This window comes from Marmota flaviventris, chromosome 19 (genome assembly GCF_047511675.1).
Source record: "Marmota flaviventris isolate mMarFla1 chromosome 19, mMarFla1.hap1, whole genome shotgun sequence".
In the NCBI taxonomy this organism is placed as follows: Eukaryota; Metazoa; Chordata; class Mammalia; order Rodentia; family Sciuridae; genus Marmota; species Marmota flaviventris.
In genome coordinates this window covers 30119873-30135718 of record NC_092516.1, presented here as the reverse complement: position 1 = coordinate 30135718, position 15846 = coordinate 30119873, and the positions used below count along the sequence as shown (strand labels likewise).

At 49.9% G+C, this 15846-nt stretch overlaps 1 protein-coding gene across 1 annotated transcript in view; it reads left to right on the top strand.

Annotated features, from left to right (window-relative positions):
- Zan (zonadhesin) overlaps positions 1 to 15779 on the top strand; it is a 35757-nt gene extending 19978 nt beyond the window's left edge. Inside the window, 22 exon segments of the mRNA XM_071605437.1 lie at positions 288 to 399; positions 713 to 807; positions 1118 to 1294; positions 2741 to 2946; positions 3114 to 3258; positions 4195 to 4445; positions 4545 to 4709; positions 4895 to 5019; positions 5335 to 5768; positions 9869 to 10080; positions 10891 to 11029; positions 11417 to 11667; positions 11868 to 12003; positions 12198 to 12369; positions 12626 to 12799; positions 13030 to 13104; positions 13588 to 13741; positions 13743 to 13787; positions 13884 to 14022; positions 14415 to 14555; positions 15370 to 15469; positions 15576 to 15779. Coding sequence (XP_071461538.1) covers positions 288 to 399; positions 713 to 807; positions 1118 to 1294; positions 2741 to 2946; positions 3114 to 3258; positions 4195 to 4445; positions 4545 to 4709; positions 4895 to 5019; positions 5335 to 5768; positions 9869 to 10080; positions 10891 to 11029; positions 11417 to 11667; positions 11868 to 12003; positions 12198 to 12369; positions 12626 to 12799; positions 13030 to 13104; positions 13588 to 13741; positions 13743 to 13787; positions 13884 to 14022; positions 14415 to 14555; positions 15370 to 15469; positions 15576 to 15663 — 3536 coding nt within the window. The 3' untranslated portion in view covers positions 15664 to 15779.
- Positions 15780 to 15846: the final 67 nt, after the last annotated feature.

The following is a 15846-nucleotide window of genomic DNA, read 5'->3' as shown; positions in this document are numbered from 1 at the left end:
GATGTCCTGAGTGTTGGTCAACCGACAAATCCCTTGAGGACACTGGGCCACAAGAAGGAATAAGTCTAGATGTTGGGGGGGACTTCCCACGTGGACTCACAAAAGGGGTCATTGAGCATGGGTGAAATCAGCTGGTGTTCGCAAGCTGGAGATGGGGAAGAAAGGGTTAGCTTTGATGTGCAGAGTGGGCAAAAAGTGAGGGGGCCCCCTTCTGGTTGGGAAAGTGGTGGCCTGGGCTGGGGTAAGCCTGTGCCTCTGTTGCCTCCGCTAACTGCCTCTTCCTTCAGGGAACTACAACAACAACAGCCTAGATGACAACCTACGCCCAGATAAGAAGCCCATAGGCAGCTCGGTGTATCTGGGGGCCTCCTGGAAGCACTCAGATGACTCAGAACCCGGGTGAGTATGGGGCCGGGGGCAGGGGTGCTGATACTGGGGGAAAACCTCAGAAGGCCTCCTGGAGGCCTTTGTCCCCTGGGTATCCCTGTTCCCTCTGTGCTGTCCTGCCTGCCCTGACACTGCTCCATTTCTCCTCTTAGGAAGTCCTCCTGGCCAGCTTGCCTTATTCCTTCCTGCTGTAGCTCTTGGCCTTCTTGAGGGTGCCATGTAATTCTCTTCTCCTGAGCCTCTTCCTGTTTCTCATTCACATGTGCTTCAGTTTGGAGGACATTTTCTCAGTCCTGAGTGTCTGTCCTTTCCTCCCTTTATTCAGCTGCTTCCTGAGGGGTGGCATATCCTCCAACTGCCAATATAACAGCACGTCGGACAGCTGGAATAAGAGCTGTGCCATCTTGGTGGACCCTCAGGGTAAGACACACCCCCTGCTGGCCCTTTGCCCTCCTCTCCACCCCAGGGGCTGGACACCGAGGAGGAAGACTATAAGGCAAGAAACCAGAGTAAGATCAGAAACACTGGAGTCTGGAAGCACAGGTGGCCTGGCCAGCATCACCCCCTTCGGAGCCAAGGCTGACCAGACCCCTTCTGTGTCTTAGCCAGTATTTCCCAATAAACCCAGGTTTTGATGGAAAGGAATGTCCAGTGAGCCCCGCAGAAGACACAGGTCCTACTCGTTCCCCAGGCTCACCCTCTGCTCTCCCCACCTTGTGTCTTCCTCCAGGGCCCTTCTCCATGTGCCACGACGTGGTGCCCCCGCAGGCCAGCTTCTACAGTTGTGTGTATGGCCAGTGTGGGACCAAGGGCAGCACTGTGGCCCTGTGCCACTCCCTGCAGGCCTATGCGTCCCTGTGTGCTCTGGCTGGCCATGCCCTTGCCTGGCGCAACAGCAGTTTCTGCCGTGAGTGACCTTACCACCTGCTCCCACAGCCCCCACACCCTGATCTCCCTCTCCCCCACACTCTGCCTTTTGACCTGCGAAGAGCACTCCCGCCCACCTGGAGCCTTCCTCTGTGGTCCACTCCACCTCTCCAGCCCAGCACCGGAGCCTCCTGCATCTGACTCTCTTCTCATGAAAAATTTCTGCCTTGCCAAGTGTGGTGGCACACACCTGTAATCCCAGTGGCTCTAGAGGCTTGAGGCAGGAGGAACACCAAATTCAAAGCCAGCCTCAGCAACTTAATGAGGCCCTAAGCAACTTAGTGAAACCCTGTTTCTAAATAAAAATGTAAAAAAAAGAGCTGGGGATGTGGCTCAGTGGTTAAGCACCCCTGGGTTCAATCCTTGGTACCAAAAAAAAAAGAAAGAAAGAAAAAAAGAAATTATCCAGTGGAAACAGCCTCCTTCCTTTTTCCCTGGGCTCTTCCCTTTCTTTTCTTTCCCCCCCTTCCTCCTCCCTTCTTATGGTACTGGGGATTGAATTCAGGGCCTCCTACAGGCTAGGTGAGTTCTCTACCACTCAGCTACACCCCCAGCCTTTTTCATTTTATTTTGAAACAGGGTCTCACTGAATTGCCCAGGCTGGCCTTGAACTTGTGATCTTCCTGCCTCAGCCTTCCCAGTAGCTGGGATTACAAGCTCTGTTCCCTTTCTTTCTTTCAGAAAAGTTCTTAAAAAAAAAAAAAAAAATTGAAGCCAGCCATACACGTGGTGTGCAGGCCTGAAATCCCAGTAGCTCTGGAGGCTGAGGCAGGAGGATCTCAAGTTCAAAGCCAGTCCTCAGCAAAAGAAAAGTTGCTGAGCAACTCAATGAGACCCTGTCTCTAAATAAAATACAAAATAGGGCTGGGGATGGGGCTCAGTGGTTGAGTGCCCCTGAGTTCAATCTCTGGTACCCCCACCCCTCCAAAAAAAAATTGTGAGAAAATGTACATAACATAAAATTTACTATTTTGGCCTTTTTTGTTTTTTCTTTTGTGTTGCTGAGAATGGAACCCAGGGCCTGTTGCACGCTGGGCGGGCACTCTACCACTGAGCCACACCCTCAGCCTCATTGTAACACTTTTGAAGTGTGTAATGCAGAACATTCATGCTGGTGGGCAGCCATTTCCAGAGCTGGTTCTCCCCAACTGAAATTCAGACCACACTAAACAGCTGCCCATTCTTTTCTTGCCCCTGGCAACCACAATTCGGCTTCCTGTCTCTATGAATTGAGCTCCTTTAGGATCTCCACATCGAAGGAATCATGCAGTGGGTGTCTTGGTACCTGGCTTATTTCTCTCCTGTGGATAGGCCACTTGGCTTGTGGGTCTGTGTATCTGTCAACAGATAGTCCCAGGGACTCCCAGTGCTCCAAGGCTGGAAGCTGTAAATGCCACTCTTTTCCTAACACTCATGTCCTTCGTAGCTATGCGGTGTCCTTCTGGCAGTCACTATAACTACTGTACCAGCCCCTGCCCAGCCACCTGCCTTAGCCTGAGGATCCCCATGAAGTGCCCTTCTATGCCCTGTGTGGAGGGTTGTGAGTGCCACGGAGACTTCATCCTGAGTGGGACGTCCTGTGTGCCTCTCAGCCTGTGTGGCTGCACTGACTCAAAGGGCTTCTACCACACGGTGAGAGGCCAATCCTGCCCGTTTCCACAAAGCAGGGGGTGGGGTGGCCCAGAAAAAGCTCAGGACAGGTGGCAAGCAAAGGCAGAAAGTGTCCCAGGGGTGGGGTGCACTCCCCTATCTCCAGCTTCCAAATTTCTGCTGGCTGTGCCAACCCCCATGCCCCACAGTTGGGGGAGAGCTGGTACCTGGAGAACACCTGCACCACCCTCTGCACCTGCTCCGTCCAAAACAACATTACCTGCCAGAAGACCACCTGCAAGTCCGAGCAGACCTGCAGAGCCCTGGATGGGCTGTTTCGCTGCAGGGCCTCAGGTAGGAGGGCCAGCATGATACCTAGAGCAGTTCCCCCACTCCCCCCACATTCTCCCTACCTGCCCCTGTAGCATTCAGGTTCACATTCACAGCTCAACTCTACCAAATAGTTCTTGGCTCTTCTGAGGATAGATGGTCTTCCCACTGCCTGGAAGGGCATCTCGGGCTTCAGTTCCCTGCATTCTGATATAGCAACAGAAAACAGGTAACCTGTTACCCATTTTCTATTATGTCAGAATGCAGGAGTCTAGATAATTTATAAAGAAAAGAAATGTCTTATTTCCTGCCTTCCCTTCTTTTGGTGCTGGGGATGGAATGCAGGGTCTTGCCCATGCTAACCAAGAGCTCTACCACTGAGCTACACCCCACCCAGGAAATGCACTTCTTATTTTGGAGGCTAGGAAGTCCAAATTTGAAGGGCTGCATCTGGAGAGGGCCTTCTTGCTGGTGGGGACTCTGCAGCATCTCAGGGTAGCATCAAGCACCACCTCCAAATACCACTAGCATATGACTTTGGAAGTTAAGTTTCCAATGCATGAATTCTGGGGAACAAACATTCTAACAAAGCAACTATGTTCTCCTGCAGCAGCCGTGAACTTGGGTTGCATATAATAAGTCCCTTCCTGGTAGAATTACACTCCCCTCTACCTCAAAGAGTCATACCAGTCTGGGGCCTTGGGCCTTGATTTTTTTCTTGAACAAAGCCCTCCTTCCTTCTTGGGGCTCCCTGGCCTTCCCAGGCAGGAAGAGTACAGGATCATTTCCCTTGGGACAGTGTTTTTTTGTTTTTGTTTTTTTAATTTTTTTTTTATTGTTGGTTGTTCAAAACATTACATAGTTCTTGATATATCATCTTTCACACTTTGCTTCAAGTGGGTGGGACAGTGTTCTTATCAGAGATGGGGTGATGTCTCAACCACCTCTCTTTCCCTCCAGATGTAGGCGTGTGCCGGGTCTCAGGGGGTTCCCAGTTTGTGAGCTTTGATGGCGTTAGCCATAAAGCCATTGTGGACATCTGCACTCAAGTCTTAGTCAAAGTGTGCCACCCCAACATGAACCTACCTTTCTTCAAGATCAGTGCCAAGAGTTATAACCAACAAGACAGTACCAGTCCCATCTCCTTCCCTGAGCTCTACATCAACATCTTCAATTCTAAGATCATCCTGAAAAAGAAACACCAAGTGCTGGTGAGCTGGGCACGATGACATGACCCAGAAGGAGGAGCAAGCTCTGGGGAGGGGACTCTGGTCCTTCCTCCCACTCACAGGTGCCACCCTCCTCTTCAGATCAATGATGCAACAGTTACACTTCCTGCCACATCCCAGATCCCTGGGGTCAGCATCACTTCTAGTGGCACCAACACCCTCGTCGATGTTGATAATGGACTACAAGTCCGTTTTGATGGCAACCAGTTCTTAGAGATCAAAGTCCCTGTAGCCTATTATGACAAGGTGAGGGTATGGCCTGACCTTGTTGGTGGGGAGCGGGGGAGCAACATCCCCATCCCCCACGAGAGATCAGTGGCCAGTAGGAGGAGGGCTGCCCACTGCACCTCTCTGTGGTTTTCTGGGCAGGATGCTCCAGAGAAAACTCCCCTTAAGCTTCCCCTGCACTGAAAAGCCCTCTGCCCGCCCAGGTGTGCGGTGTGTGTGGCAACTTCAATGGTGAGGTGGACGACGAGCACATGATGCCCAGTGAAGAGTTTGCCCAGAACAACTCTGAGTTCATGAACAGCTGGAAGGACAAAGGCATTGAGCAAACGTAATTGTTCCCTAAGACCATTTTCAGAAAATGATCTTAACCAGACCCTGCAAGGCCAGCCTGGGATAGGGAGACCGGAATGTTCCTTCATGTGTGTGATTTGGAGCGGGGGGGGGGGGGGGGGGGGGGGGGGTACTTGCTGAGTCTCACAGGCTGCCGGAACCTATTTGGGGAAATGCAGCAATGTTCCCTTAGAAAGCTGGGAGGCTTGGGAGTCCCAGAGACTCTCTCAGGTGCATTGGGAGTGCCAGATCATCATCTTCACAGAGAGGGTAGTGGTTGCCCCTCTGTTGATCCATTTTTTTCCCTTCCCAGTTGCCAGAAGCCCTCAGAGCAACCTCAGAACAAAGTGGAAAGTCAAGGCAACAAGGAGGAACCCAGAACGGAAAGCCAGGGCCACAAGGAGGAACACAGGATGGAAAGCAAGGGCCACAAGGAGGGCCACAAGGAGGAACACAGGCCGGAAAGCGAGGGCCACAAGGAGGAATCCAAGGGCAAAGTGAAAGCCCTTTGCAAGCAAGTCGACTTCCAAACAGCCCAGAGAAATTGCCAAGCAGCCCTTGAGGCCCCTGCCTGGGCCCAGTGTGCTGCCCGGGTGGACATCCAGCCCTACCTGCAGCTCTGTAGGGACAAGTTCTGTGACTCTGGAATCCTGACGGGAGCCCTCTGCCTGGTTTTCCAGGACTTTGGGGCCGCCTGCAAGACCCAGGGGCTCAAGCCCCCCATCTGGAGGAACAGCAGCTTTTGCCGTAAGTATCCCCTTCTGTCACCCCTAGTCTGCTCCCACACCCTGTTTCTCCCCTCCTGTTCCTTAGAGCTCCCTCATGCTCCCTCTGATTGCTCCTGACCTACTTCTGAACTTGTCATCTCTGACAAGGACTGGTTACAGTCCCCTCCCAACCAGAGCCCCTCGTATCGGAGCAGCTGCTTTTCGGCTCCTTTACTGATGACATTTTCCCAAGCAAAGGAAGTGTGACTACTCTCCTCCTGCAGGGTTAAGTCCAAGCATGGCACAGTGGTGTCCGAGACCACCATCCTGGCCTCTCCCTTCTCTCCGACTCCCTTCCCACACAGGCCTGTTTTTTCACACACTCAGGTGTCTGGAAGGATCTGTCTTTTCACCCCCTGGAGGCTGGGCATCTTCTGTAGCTCTGTAAAAACAGTAATTATAACTGAGCTTATTCATATAGCATGATATTCAACACTTTTAAAGTGTTCTTTTAGTATCTTTGTAAAATTGTACAACCATCACCACTATCTAAAAGAAGAACCCTCTGAAATTTAAAGCAGCAATTCATTACTTTTTTTAGTAAGTACAGTTATTCTCTGGTATGCACAGGAGATGGATTGGTTTCAGGACCCCTCTGAATACCAAAATCTGAGGATGCTTCAGTTCCTTTATATAAAATGGCATAGTATTTGTGTATAACCTGCACACATCCTCCCATATATTTTTTTTTGTTTATGTTTTTATGGTGCTGGAGATTGAACCCAGGGCACTTTACCACTGACCTACATCCCCAGCCCTTTTTGGTTTTTCGTTTTTGGGTTTTTTTGTGTGTTTTTTATATTTATTTATTTTTAATTGTAGTTGGACACAGTACCTTTATTTCACTTATTTATTTTTATGTGGTGCTGAGGATTGAACCCAGGGTCTCACACGGGCAAGGCGAGTGCTCTACCGCTGAGCCACAACCCCAGCCCCACTTTTGGTTTTGAAACAGGGTCTCAATAAGTGATTAGCCTAGCATTGAACTTGTGATCCTCCTACCTCAACCTCCCAAATCACTGGGATTGCAGGGTGTACCACTGTTCCAGGCAACACACACACACACACACACACACACACACCTTTAAAGTATTAGGCATGGTGGTACATACCAGTAGTCCGAGCACTTGAGACACGGGCAGGAGGATCCCTTGAGCCCATGAGTTTTGATTCCAGCCTGGACAACATAGTAAGATCCTGTTTCAAAAATGAACAAACAAAAACAGATACCCAGAGAGAAGTCTCACCACTCCCTGACCCTGTGGGATCAGTTCACATCTCAGTATTTTTCCAAAGACCTTTTACTGTATAAACAAATTCAAATTAGTATACCTCATTTTCTCCTTTTGTCTTATATATAGTACCATACTAGTTGCAGTAATTTGTACTTTATTTTTGATAATCTAGAGATCTTTCCATGTCATGTATGTAAAGAGCTTCCTCATTACCTTCTGCAGCTGCATAATAGTCTATTATTATATAGGTATTTCTTTTTTCTTTTTTCCTTCTTGTTTTCTTTTTTCTTTTTTTGGTACTGAGGATTGAACCCAGGGGTGCTTTACTACTGATCTATATTCCAAGTCCTTTTTTTTTTTTTTTTATCTTGAGACAGTGTCTTACTAAATTGCTGAGGCTGGTCTCGAACTTGCAATCATCCTCCCTCAGCCTCACAAGTCACTTGGATTACAGGTCTACGCCACTGCACATGACTATCATATAGTATTTTCTTTTTGCAGTCCTGGGGATGGAACCCAGTACCTCACACTTGCTCGGCAAGCTCTATACCACTGAGCCACACCCTCAGCCCTATCCTAATTTATCTAATTGCTCTTCTTTGAGGGACTTTCTGGTTGTTCCCACCATTTTGCTTTTGCAATCAGTGTTGCAGGGGAATAACACACGTATGGTGTTCTATGTATGTGACTCTATGTGTAAGAAAAATTCCTGGAACTAGAATTGTTGGGACCAGAACTGTATGCATTTGTACTTTGGAGAGGTGTTGCCAATGGCCTTCCCAAGGAGTTGAAGAATTTACATTTCCACAAGCAATAAACGAGAGTGCCTGTCTCCACTCCCTCTATCCTCACCAAGCCAGTGTGCCACCAACCTTTTGGATTCTTGACAATCTAATATGTGAAAAATAATGAACCTTAACTTGCATTTTTCTTATTGTGAGCAAGACTGTACATTCTTTCATATGTTTAAGAGCCAATTGAATTTCCCTTCCTATAAGCTCTCTGATCTTGTTCATTCCAATTTTCCCACTAAGTTGTTGGTCTTTATCAAACTATTTTAGAGAAGTCCTTTATCTATTATGGAAGGTAGCCCTTTATTAGTGCTCCAAGTTACACAAATTTTTTTCCAGTTCCTTTTTAAAAAATCTTTTTTACTTTTCTTGCCATGCAGAAGAAAAAATATTTTTATGGAATTGACGTTTTTTTTTTTTTTTCTTTCTTGTGGTCCTAGGGATTGAATCCAGGGTCTTGCACATGCTAGAGGAGCACTTTACCATGAAGCTACATCCCCAACCCTAAAAAATATTAATCCCTGTTTCATGGTTTCTGTATCTGAGACCTTAGTTACAGATGCTGTCCCCACCAAAGTTAGATTTTTAAAATTTTTTTGGCTCATGCTGTGCTCTAGGATTTTTATGGTTTCTTTTTTATGTTTAAATTTTTGACCCATGAGGAATTAGCCTGGCATGTAGAATGAGATATGAATCAACTTTGTTTAATTTTTTCCAGAAGGCTAACAAGTTGTTTCTGCACTATTAAATAACTAGACTAGCTTTCCCTGCCAACTGAGATGCTACAATTTATCAAATACTAAATTTTCATATATGCTTGGATCTGTATCTGGTTTTTAAATTTTATTCATTAATTTTGCTACTGGGGATAGAACACAGGTGTGCCACATCCCCAGCCCTTTTTATTTTTATTTTTTTATGTTGAGACAGGGTCTAATTAAGCTGCTTAGGGCCTCACTAAGTTGCTGAGGCTGGCTTTAAACTTGTAATCAGTTTCCCAAGTCATTGGGATTACAGTGTGCACCATCATGCCCAGTTGTATATTTTATCTCTTGCTTCAAAGGTTCATCTGTATCTTCATGTACCAGTAACATGCTGTGATCATTGGGAATCTAAAATGTGTTTTAATTTTGGGTAGGGACCTTCACTAATCACTGCTATTTAAAAGTTGTCCTGGTACAGGGCACAGAGGTGCACTCCTGTAATCCTAGGGACTCGGAGGCAGAGATGGGAAGATCACAAGTTTAAGGTCAACCTAGGCAATGTGTTGAGGCCCTAAGCAACTTAGTGAGACCCTGTCTTAAAAAAAATAAAAAGACTGGGATGTGACTCAGTAGTAAAGAATACCTGGGTTCAATCCCCATGATCCTCACACACACACACACACACACACACACACACAAAGAAAAAAAAGTTTTCCTGGCCTTTCTAGTTTGCTTATTCTTTTTTTTTTCAGTTTGCTTGTATCTTTATCTCAGTTTTAAAACCACTTTGTCTACACAAACGTACACACACAACCTGGTTGGTCTTTTTTATTGGGGTCACATTAAATTTATAAATTCACTGGGGGAGAAATGACATCTGCATGTTGCTGGCTCTTCCTGTCCATGAACATGGTATACATTTCCCTTTGTTCACACTTTCTTCTAGAGTCCTTTCTTGAGCTCCCCTGACAGAGTTGATACCTCCCTGCTCTATGCCACCAATATGCCTGGTACACATCTGCTAGTCACATACATACCATGCACATCAAGGTTGTGCTGCTATTGCGGGGGACCTCAGTCTCCCACACAGACTCCGGAGAGCCATTCTTTGACTTTAATGGTGCTGGGCATAGAACCCAGGCCCTTGCACAGCCTGGAGGAGTGCTTCTAACTTTTTTCCCCCTCAGGTCCTGGCATACAACCCACACTCAGTAAATGTTTGATGAATGAATAAGGAGAGAAACCCCAAGCCTTGTTGGTCATTACCCCTAGCCTGGTTTCTAGAGGCCCTGACCTCTTAGACAACCTCTGGTCCCTTCCACTTACCCAAGTCTCTTTTCCACCCTACAGCTCTGGAATGCCCGGCCCATTCCAGCTACAGTAACTGCCTTCCCTCCTGCCCATCTTCCTGCTTGAACCCGGATGGCCACTGCAAGAATAGTAGAGGCCCTTCCAGCTGCGCTGAAGGTTGCCTCTGTCAGTCCGGCTATGTGCTGAATGGGGACAACTGTATGCCCAAAAGTAGTTGTAGCTGCAAGGACGCCCAGGGTGGCACCATTCCTGTGAGTGGGCTGAGGAAATGGGAGTGTGTGTGGGGGGGTCACAAACCTTGAGGATTGTACTTTTTCTTTCCTCAGCCTCTCAGCCTGGGGCACCCTTGTCTCTGTGGCTGGCCCCGGAGTGTGAAGGCAGGTGGAATATGGTTTGGGTTTGGGAGGTAAGGAATCCATACAACTGGGCACAGAAGTTTATAGCAGAAAGAGCATGGCCTTTGTGTGGGATGATCTGTGTTTGAATCCTGTTTAGATCTATGATGAGTCAGATGACCTCTGATGCCTCAGTTTTCTCTTCTGTAAAATGGGTCCTGAAGAGCATATGTAAGACAACAAGAACAATGCCTTTGGGGAAGATATAGGGACATAAAGATCCAAATGGCACTGTAACTGCTTCTCCCCAGGGTTAATGCATTAGTTCCTGTATATCCATGAGAACAATTGATCCAGGACTCCCAACGATACCAAAATCTGTGGACATTCAAGTCCCTTCCATAAAATAGCATAGTTTTTGCATAGAACATTTGCACATCTTTCTTGTAGAGTTTACATCATCTCTAGACAACATGTAATAGCTAGTATATATAATGTTAATGTCATGTAAATATTGTCATGCCATATTCTTTAGGGAATAATGACAAATTTGGCGCAAATGCAATTTTTTTTTCAAATATTTCTATCCAAGTCTGGTTGGATCCAACCCATAGATACAGAGGCTGACTGTGAGCTCTTGAGACAGTGGGCTTAGACTGAAGGAGTGAGAGGAGGAGAACTCACCCTTCCCTCCTCCCTTTTTTTCTTTTCTGGTGGTTTCTACAGATAGGCAAGACCTGGATCTCCACAGGCTGTACGCAGACTTGTTCCTGCGTAGGAGGAAGCATTCGGTGCAAGACCTTCCGCTGTCCGGCTCAGTCTCACTGCCAACACAAGGAAGGAATCAACAATTGCGTCCCTGACAGTAGGGAGCTGCTGGGGAAGGGGGAAAGGGGTGCACCTGGGACCCAGGAGGAGTGAGGGGCCAAGCAGGAACTTAGCCTGGATAAGGTGCCAAGCACGGTAGTCACGGGGTGGGCAATAGGATCAGGAGGCCTGGCTTCTGCCAACTCTGGTCACAGGCAAGTTATAGATCCTCTCAGGACCCCCTACATTAAGGTCAAAAAGAGAGAGGAGGGTGAGAAGATCCAGATGAAGGTTGCAATGGAGCTAGAGAGGGAAGAAGTTGAAAGTCAAGTATCCAGGGAGCCCAGGGCCCAAGAGAGAGGTGACAGGAGGTGCCATGGTAGGAGGGATTCCCAGGACTCATATCTGGGTAGGGTCCCTTCTCAGTGTTTGCCTTTCTTGGCAGAATCGGATCAATGCTCCATCTACGGGGACCCCCATTACCGCACATTTGATAGGTTCAGCTACCTCTTCCAGGGTCGCATGACCTACATCCTGGTAAAGACAGTGGACAAGCTCCCTGAAGGGCTGGAGAAGCTGGTTGTGGAGGGACGTAACAAGGTGGATTCCTCGGCCCCGGGCCTGATCTTCTTGCATGAAGTGATCACCTTCGTCTATGGCTATAAAGTCCAGTTCCAGGCTGGACTGACGCTTCTGGTTAGTAGGAGTCAGGCTGAGACCACCTAAAGCTGGTGAAGAAGGCACCCTGCTTCTGGGAGGTTCCTGGATGATTGAACCACTGAATGACGTACAGAGAGAGGGAGAATATGGGCAAAGCCAGGCACAGGCCAGAGCAGCAGAGGGCAAGCTTGCTCCAACATGCCCCGCAGTGCCTGTCCACCTTTCCTCCCCCCCAGGTCAACAACCAGAAGATGGCCTACCCCTACAGTCCCAATGAGCACCTGCAGGTCACCATGCAGGGCCAGCGGCTCTTTCTGATCACCGACTTTGAGCTGGTCGTCAGCTTGGGTGGTGGTGCAAGGATCAACGCAGGTACCAGAGAGAGGGGGACACAGAGCGGAGGGCACAGTTCTGGGGTAGGGGTGAGAATGCCCTGCATAAACGGGCTCATCGTGAGGAGAGAAGCCTTGCCTGGGAATGGGGCCCCCAGCTCAAGTTGGGGACCCAGGAGGAGGTGGGGGGCCAGCATGGGGGGCTCACTGCAGGGCACCCTCTTGCTCCCACAGTGATCACCCTGCCCAGCATGTACCAGGGGCTGGTGCGTGGCATGTGTGGGAACTATGACGGGAACCGCACCAATGAGTTCATACTGCCGGATGGCAGGCTCACCCAGAACCTCTATGTCTTTGGCAACAGCTGGGAGGCAAATGCGGATGAGCCCCTCTCACGTTCCCCAAGGTGAGTGCTGGGGCTCAGGAGGACCAGGTTCTGATTATGGCTGCTACCCTCACATTCTGTTTTTCAGTTCTAGTGGACAGAGGCCTCACTACTTCACCTTCTACCACTTCTCCTCGTACTGACATTGAGGGGCGGGCACCTGCTCAATGGAAATCCCAGTGGGTCCTGCCCTTCCCTTAGCCTCTGTCCCCAGTTGTTCCTCCCCAAGTTCACCTTCTTCCAGGGCCTCACCTGGTCCTTGGCTTCTCCCTTCCAGGGCCATAAGCAAGGAGGAAGAGAGACAACAAGCAGATTCCAGCTCCCTAGGGTTGGCCTGCAGCTTGGAGCAGCTGGCACTCATCAATAGCACCCAGGCCTGTAGTGTACTGGTGGACCCCGAGGGTCCCTTTGCTGCCTGTCACCAGACTGTGGCCCCAGAGCCTTTCCAGGAGTGAGTCAAGGGCCCAGGACTTGCAAGCATGGCCTCAGTTCCTGCTCCAGCCTTTCACTGGGTCCTGCTGTCTGACCTCGCCTCCCTTCCTTCTCCCTGTGGCCTCACTTCTTGGTGACCCTCCCTTGACACTGCCCAATGTCTTCTGTGAGGGGCTTCAAGCCCTCTTCTGCAGGGGTCCTTGCCTCCCTGTCTGTGACAGCCCCCTCTCCCCTCCCTCTCGACTCCAGGCACTGTGTGGTTGATCTGTGTACAGCCCAGGACCCCAATGACCAAGAGGAGCTGCGCTGCCAGGTTTTCAGCGGGTACGCCATCACTTGTCAAGAGGCGGGCGCCAGCCTAACCAGCTGGCGGGACCACACCCGCTGTGGTGAGGCACTGCCCCTGCCTGGCAGCTGACCTTGACTCCTCTGCCAGCCATTCCCTGCCCGACCCTTCGCCTACCACGGTCCTCACCTCGGGCTTCCTGTCTTGGTTCCTCTGCCCCTCAGTTCTCAGCAAGCTGAAAGCAGCTGTCTTTTCCACCTGACCCTTTCCCACCCCCCAGGGAGCCTCCTTCTCCCATCACTGCATCCCCTTCCTCCTCTCTTGCACCCGCCTCTATCCGTTGTGCTCCTTCACTGTGCTCATGTTCCAGATGAACCCCTCAGACGGGGTACCTGTTCCTCTGGTTTTCCTGCCTCCAGGCAGCCATCTTGCACCCCCTCTTCCACCTTCAGCCCCACTGTCCCATAGCCCCATGCCTTTTTGGCTGGCCCCAACTCTTGGCCATGTCTTTGTCCCCTCAGCCATGACATGTCCAGCCAATACCGTATATCAGAGCTGCATGATGCCCTGCCCGGTGTCCTGTGCCAACCTGGTGACCCTTGGGGACTGTGAGGGCCCCTGCGTGGAAGGCTGCGCCAACCTCCCAGGCTACGCCTATAGTGGTGCCCAGAGCCTCCCGATAGCTGACTGCGGCTGCACCAGAGACGGTGCCTATTACCAGGTTGGGGCTGGCAGCGGGTGGCCCACGGAAGCCAAGGTGCACAGAGCCAGACCCAGCATGAAACCAGAACCCCAACTCTGCCCTTCTCCTTTCCAGCTGGGTGACAGCTTTGTGACTGAGGATTGCTCTGAGCGCTGTATCTGTGCCAGCTCAGGGGTCCTGATGTGTGAGCCCTTCGGCTGCAGCTCCGAGGAGATCTGCACCCTAGGCAACTTCACCCGCGGCTGCTTTCGAGGTGAGCCTGGATCTCTCTGCTCCAAGTTGCTCCCCGCCCCATCCTCTGCTCAGAGTTCCCACGTGGCTGTCAGGAAGTCCTGCCTCTCTTTTTAAGAAAGAAAAAAGGAAAAGGACCTCTCCCTCCCTGAGCATCTGTTACCTACAAAGCCCTGTCCCTTTAGTCCTTTTCTTTTTTTTTTTTTTTTTCCTTTAGTCCTTTTCTATAGCACCTGATGGCAAGCACAGCGCACCCATCTTGTGGGTATGAAGAAAGGTTAAGCATTTCCCCAGAGCCCAGGCTGGGGCTAGCGCCGGGCTCTGGAGGCGCTGCTGCCTTCCTGGGTCAGCCTCCAGCCTTGCCTCCCCTGCACTGAGAATCACCTGGCCCCTCACAGCCCTCCAATCTTGCAGAAACTCCGTGTCTTCCGAACCCCTGTCAGAACGATGGTCAGTGTCTGGAGCAGGGGGCCAGCTTCATCTGTGAATGTGAGGTCGGCTATGGGGGAGCCCTGTGCACGGAGCCGCGGGACATCCCTCCCCCTAAAAAGCCAGGTGAGGGGAGAGCCCAGGCCCCAGGCCCAACCAACAGCCCCCATAGAATTGTTTTAAATGCATAATATTAACACATATCTATTATAGATATAGATTACAGATATTATAGATATAATATTTATCAATAGATATAATAGGTAATAAATTATTACAGCATATATATAATAATATATATATCAAGTATAATAGGGATTATAGCATAATGATCCCTAGAGATTAGCAAGATAGGGGGTCCTCAACTAGCCCCTGTGCCCACCTCCTATTCCCATGCTCTGGAATCTTCTCTTCAAGCCCTAACTTTCCATTTCCTCCCTCCCCTATGGGATTTGCCTCACCCCATTATTTCCCCCATCTGGGTCCCTTTAGGCCTTTCTGGACTTTTTACTATTTTTTCCTACCCAAAGCTCAAATTCCACTGTGCCACTGGGGTTCTCCCCAAGTTTGTTCTACGCAAGACTGGGAGCGGGTAACTTGTTTAACATGTTCCAGGACTTACACCCAGAGATTTAGGTTCAGTAGGTCTGAAGTGGGCCCAGAAATCTGCTTTTGTAACAAGCAGCCAGGTCCTGGCTGGTGGAAGTGTTTCTGGGGATGTTTTGAGAAACCCTGACAGGGATGATACCTGAGACTCTGGGGACCTACTGTCAAGGCTTCTGGGAGTTGTCTGGAACCAGAAAGGGCTGCTGGGGCGGGGGGGGGGGGGGCAGGAGGGAGAACCAGCCACGCCCAGATATTTAGGGAGATGAGGTCCCTCAGACCAACAGGACTGCCTTCTTCCCACCCACATTCCTGTTTCTCTTCCTGTATCCAGAAGCATCCAACTTTGTGGCCATCCTGCTGGGTATGCTGGTGCCCGCGGTGGTCATAGTGTCAGCAGCGATCAGAGAGTGTGTTTACAGGATGAGGAGGAGGAGGTGAGTCCTGGGCAGGGGTGAGGAGAGCCAGGTGGGATAGGTCAACAGGGGTGTGGGGAAGGACAGGCCTCACTGTAGGCCACACCTGCTCTCCACTGCCTCCTAGGGAGAAAATGAAGGACCAGAACAGAGGCCAGTTGGGGGACACAGGTGAGAGCCCACTCTGGGGCCAGCACCTGCACCTCCAGAGCTGAGTCCTCTTTGGAGGCCGGTTTTCTCCATTTTCCTCAGTGTTCCTCAGGCTGCCTTCAGAGCCACTCGGTTCTGAGTTGTTGTCAGACGTGGACATTAAAAAAAAAATTATTTTTGAGTTCTGAATTTCTGTGATTATGGCAGAAGCAGTGGTCTGTGAGGTGGGTCTTTGGAGTTGAAACTGG